This window comes from Sinocyclocheilus anshuiensis, unplaced genomic scaffold (genome assembly GCF_001515605.1).
Source record: "Sinocyclocheilus anshuiensis isolate Anshui unplaced genomic scaffold, SAMN03320099.WGS_v1.1 scaffold1932, whole genome shotgun sequence".
NCBI classification, from domain to species: Eukaryota; Metazoa; Chordata; class Actinopteri; order Cypriniformes; family Cyprinidae; genus Sinocyclocheilus; species Sinocyclocheilus anshuiensis.
Window position 1 is genome coordinate 765,247 of NW_015555985.1, and position 5,649 is coordinate 770,895.

General features: G+C 40.3%; 1 protein-coding gene across 2 annotated transcripts; it reads left to right on the top strand.

The window, feature by feature from the left end:
• The first annotated feature begins 1,143 nt into the window (after positions 1–1,143).
• LOC107676090 (putative all-trans-retinol 13,14-reductase) lies at positions 1,144–4,921 on the top strand. 2 transcript variants are annotated; one of them, XM_016470611.1, is made up of 11 exons: positions 1,144–1,443; positions 1,723–1,905; positions 2,018–2,259; positions 2,343–2,538; positions 2,628–2,825; positions 3,487–3,606; positions 3,731–3,869; positions 3,961–4,070; positions 4,153–4,319; positions 4,408–4,564; positions 4,683–4,921. In XM_016470611.1, the coding sequence occupies exons 1-11, from the start codon at positions 1,284–1,286 to the stop codon at positions 4,823–4,825; spliced, it is 1,815 nt and encodes a 604-aa protein (XP_016326097.1). In that variant the 5' UTR covers positions 1,144–1,283; the 3' UTR covers positions 4,826–4,921. The 2 variants fall into 2 exon arrangements, with proteins under 2 accessions (XP_016326097.1, XP_016326098.1); XM_016470612.1 differs by having other exon boundaries at positions 1,775–1,905.
• Positions 4,922–5,649: the final 728 nt, after the last annotated feature.

A 5,649-nucleotide genomic window follows, 5' to 3' on the forward strand; every position in this document is an offset into this window, starting at 1 on the left:
GAAAAATGGGGGCAAAAACAAAAGTGTTGCGTTTATAATTTTGTTCAGTGTATATATATATAAATCGCAAATTATCAATACCTTAAATCATGATCGCAAAATATACTTATTGTCTGTCTCTTGTGATATGCACTGTTTATTTTCTTCTTCCTTTTTATTTGCTTCTTTTTTTTTTCTTCAGAATGGAGAAAATAATAGAAGTCTAGAATTGACTTTGTCAGACACCAATTGCCCTGCTCCCTACAAAGTGTTCACTTCAAATGCTCTGCCTGAAGTGAGTGGTGCATAGTGATGGTCACCCCTTCACTATGTTCCATTAGTGCTAAACAAACAAGCTACCTACCTTTGTAGGTATCCTTTCCAGCAATTCAATTCAACAACCAGTCAGTTTTATTCTTATGCTGCCTAGAATGTTCTGTCTGTGCAGTTGGTAGAAAGAAGTGTTTGTTTTTTTTGTTTTGTTTTTAAAACTATGACTCCCCTGTAATCACTAAAAGTTGCTTTGTGCACTTTAAAGCTCACTTGAATTTGTTGTAGATCATTTGACATGTTATGGTGCTTTGGAAGCCTGAATTACCTTTATGCACAAAACACTGCCACATTGACTGAATGGGCTGCAAGGCAATTCCTTTGCTTTCAAATACAGCCAGTGTATGTGGCTGTGCAGATGTCTTATCTCATGTGTGATCGACCAGTGAATTGTAATGTTTGCTTTTACACATTTGCACATTTGGATGATGAAACGCGCAACATTAACACATTAATATATTTAAAGTAAATCAATGATCTGATTTATCGCCTATACAACTTACAATAATTGATCCAAGTGCAGATGCAGTGACATTAAAGAGATTGCATGGGTTAATGTTTGTTGTTTGACTGTCTGCAACTCTCTCAGAGGAAGTTGATTAGGAAGGAATCGGTTCTCCAAATCATACGACAAGTCAAGCGGATTTGAATACTTCACCAGATAATAATAATAAGAAGAAAAATACATGCATTCCCACATTTATGCAAAACAAGAGTTAATCATTATGAGCAACTAAAGCAATCAGTCTGCTAAACTGTCAGGTCAAACCAATCATAGTCAAGCAAGTTAATTCTCTCCACCCACAATTTAGACTAATAAATAAGGCCTTAACTCAATCACCAACACTAAACTCTTGGCTGTCGTCCCTGGGAAGTGCAGCTCCTTGAGTTTTCAACTCCTCATTAAAGGTTACTCTCCCAGCAGTCATTCCTGAAACTGAAAACACCAGCTGATATTTTTCTAGCAATTGAAGATGTGGTGGATTCTGCTTTTCTTGGAATGGCTTGTGGATTGGGCTCGTGGCACATACTGGTATCTGTTTGGCAGGAGAAGTGGACTGTGCAAGGGGACCATCAGCCCTCTGTGCCCACTAGTTGTAGACCAAAACAAAAAGGACAGACTTCTTCGGAAAGGTACGTAAGCTTTAGTTTGCGAGTGATGTGCAAGTCAGTACTTCACAAATCTGTTCTGGTAACCCCCCCCAACCAGTGCACATTTTGTATGTCTAGCTCATAGGCTGCACCCAGTTCATGTCTTGCAGTCTCTACTAATGAGCTGATGAGTTGAATCAGGTGTTAAATGAGGGAGACATACAAAATATGCAGTGGTTGGGCATCCCCAGACAGATTTGAGAAGCACTGGTGCAAGTGACCAATGTCTACTGCTAACTAATGTTACTTCATGGCCTATAGAGTTTAATGAATTTGAAGTACCCAAAAACGTGGACGTCATTGTGATTGGCAGTGGTATCGGTGGTTTGACAGCAGCGGCAGTTCTAGCCAAACTAGGAAAGAACGTACTGGTGCTGGAGCAAGATGAACAGGCGGGAGGCCTGTGTAGGACCTTCACTGAGAAGGGCTTTGAGTTTGACTGTGGTAAGATGCCCTCAGTGATGTTTGAGCTGCGTAAATGATCAAAAGCTGAATGTCTTGACTTGTCACTTACTCAATGAATTTTTTATTTTTTATTTTTTTATGTTTTTGTCAGGCTTCCATTATATTGGACAACTTCATGAAAACGCCTTCCTGAAAGTTGCATTGGATCTGATCACTGATGGCCAGGTGCATTTTGCTGAGCAGGGTTCCCATGTGGACACTGTTGTTATTGGTACAGGAACTCAGCGTAAAGAATACACTATCTACAGTGGCAAGAAGCAGATGGAGGCTCATCTTAAGAAGCAGTTTCCCAATGATACCAAGGCAGTAGAGGAGCTCTTCAAAATAATGAAGGTATTTGTTCAATGCTCTACAGCTTTTATTTATCAATTATCAGTGTATGGTCTTTAATGTCCTGTAAATTGTCTCTTCCTTAGATCTGTTCCAAGAAGATCCATCTCCTGTGTATGCTGAAGATGGTTCCACTCTGGTTTGCTCGCTTCATACTGTGGAGTGGAATCGCTGATTTAATATCCCCAATTTTCAGGTACTCAAGCACTAGTACAACAGACATGGTCAAGTCTCTTACCAGCAACCAGGACCTACTCACTGTGTTTTCTCAAATATTTTATGGTAAGGGTAGAATGCCTGCTCCTCCTGTTCCCAACTTATTTAGCATTTAATGTATTTGAGCATTTTAATTAGCTACTTTTTTCTCCAAGGTGTCCCACCCAAAAACTCGAGCTGCATGATGGACGCCCTCTTCCTGCACCACTCAAAGCGTGGTGTGTACTATCCAAAGGGCGGTGCCAGTGAGATCCCATACCACATCATCCAGGTTTTGGAGAAGCATGGAGGGAGAGTCCTTGTAAATGCTCCTGTGTCCAGCATTCTAGCTGATGGAAAACAAAGTGCATATGGTGAGTTACTGGGCTTGTCCAAATAGCCACACTTGTGGTCTTGGCCACTTGATTATGTGCACGCAACAGGAAGTGTGCATGCAAGACTGTCCCAGGTCTTAATCATCAAAGCGCAGTGCCCTTAATGCATACTAAATCCACATTCTTAAACCACTTTGGGGTGTGTTTTAAGGCAAAGTGTATCCCATGTGTCTTGTTATGGAAAAGAATTGTGAGTTTTTGCCGAGATGTCATGTTATATTGCATATAATTTGGTAGTAGAACAAAGTGTTCCAAGTTATGTGCAAAGATGAGTATTTTGTACAACATTTGCAACTGCTTATCACTAAATTAGAAGCGTGACAATCTAAATTAAGCCATTGTCTGTTATAGGGACTACCAAACAGAAGTTTATTATAAAATGCAAACTACTAAGTCAAAGCTCTTTTTTTTTTTTTTTTTTTTTTTTTTTTTTTTTTTTTTTTTTTTTTCATGGTCTCTTGAACACTTGTGCTGAATGCAGGAAATGCGTCATGTCAAGTGCAAAGACCACAAGTGTGGGTGTTTGGACAGGCCCACAGTATATGTATACGGAGATTGTGTTGTCTATTACATATTGGGGCATCCAGTACCTGCAGATGCATAAAACAAGGGTTATCATATCCGTATTCTCTTTGACCAGGAGTGACCGTGAAGGCCGGAGGTAAAGATGTTGAAGTTCTGGCTCTTGTGACTATTTCTGATGCTGGCGTGTTCACCACCTTCAAGAAGCTTCTGCCTCCAGAGTTTCAGGCAAATCCGGGTAAGTGGATGAATGTTTTCACCTTGTACTGCTTCTTGCTATAACTTGATGTGACTTGATAACATGATGTGCTGTATTACTGGGTAGATTTTTCTGGGGTAATGTGTACATCTGCTTTTCCCAGAGGTCCAAGACTATTTTCATACTCTGAAACCAGGCAAAGGATTTTTCCAGGTGTTTGCAGGCTTTAATGCAACTATGGAAGAACTGGGCATCTCTTCAACTAACATCCGACTTTATAAGAGCAACAACTTGGATGAAATGTAGGTGCACAAGTCCATTAATCACTCTTTTCTGCATTTAAACATACTGTAAGTCTACATTCTCTTTAGCAATTTAATTTTATTGCTTTAGGATGGAAGAGTACTTCGATTCAGACAAGGACATTGCACCAGACAACATCCCCATGATGTACGTTTCCTTCCCCTCTGCTAAGGATCCCACTTCATGCACTCGTTTCCCAGGTTAAATTTCTCGCACTATTGTACATCCAAAACAATGTAAACAAACCAACTAAAGTGTCTCAGTGGGTGGCTTGTGTTTTAGGGCAGTCACGTATGGTGATCCACACTATGGTCAATCCAAAGTGGTTTGAACAGTGGAACAATGTCAGTGAGCCTGAAAGGGGTGAAGAGTATGAGAAATACAAGCTGAGATTTGCTAATCATCTCTTTGACTGGGCTTGTGTCCACTTCCCCAAGCTGAAAGAGAAGGTAAACTTTGGTTATGAGTGATGTACTACTGTACTGTAGCAAAGTTACATTAGTGTTGTGGCTTAAGTGGTCTCTGTGGCTTTTGTAGTTGGCAATGTTGCATGCAGTCACTCCCATTAACATGCATGGGCTGAGGGCCACATATGGGTCCATGCTGTCTGCAGAGCACAGTCTGGAGAGATACCAGCCTCTGAACATTGCCATGACCAGGTGCAACACTCCTGTCAAGAACCTCTACCTGTCAGGTATTACTCCATTACAAGTTTCAAAGGATGTGGTCTGAATATTAAATTTCCTGTATTATTATTATTATTATTATTATTATTATTATTATTATATATCATTTTTTTTTCTCCTCCTCAGGGCAAGATGTTTTCTCTGGTGGTTACTCTGGTGCTCTACATGGTGGACTTCTCTGTGCTTCAACTGTTATGGATCACTGTCTGTATATTGACCTCCTGCTCCAGCAAAAGAAACTGAAGAGGAAGGTGAAGAAAGTGGAGTGAGAATGTGGTATAATTGTACTTTTGATGCTATTCTCCTGTGGTTTTGCTGCACATCTGTTCCCTGCAACTCTGAATAAAGATGTGAATAATGTACAATGTGTTAGTGGTAATGGTATTCTTAGTTGAATATGCGTCTTCATGCTGACAGTACTAGATGTCTAGACTTATGCAGTCAGACTTGACCACACAAGTGGTTGTTGTACTGGAAACTTCAATGTGTCCCAGAAGTGACTTTAGAGGCATCAGTAATTTGGCAAACTTTAGCATATCCAGTGAGTTGCAGCACTTCGAGATACCAGGTGGATATATGCAATTCACCTTAACTCTTCAATTTGACTCTGACTTACTGGTTGGTTAATGGTTTGTCGCTAGATGGCAGCATTATAGTGCTGCATCTGCTGCTTCATACAGTTTCTTAAGAATTTTTAGCCCACAACTGGACACCACAGTGCTGGTTAAGTTGCATTAGCAAAACGTTACTTCATACACAAAATATTAGCGCGATTAAACTGATGCACTGAGACGTTTGCACTCATCCCTTCATTTTCATCAGGAAATGTTTTTAAAACTGGTTTTCACATGTGGGATTTGGGTTACAGTTGAGGAGCTGGAAGCTAGAGAAAATGTCTCAGTGCGGTTTAAACCAAGTGGTCTGAAACTGCTGTGTAAAAGGTTTCGTTAGTAGTTTGCTCTCAAGAGGGAATCGCACCGCTTTGACATGCATTAGCCAGAGAAGAAATACCTGGGATTTGAGTGGTTTTGGACCAAATAAATGGTCTTTAGCTTTGGTGTGCCTTTCTCTGTTATGACTTCAATACCTGTGC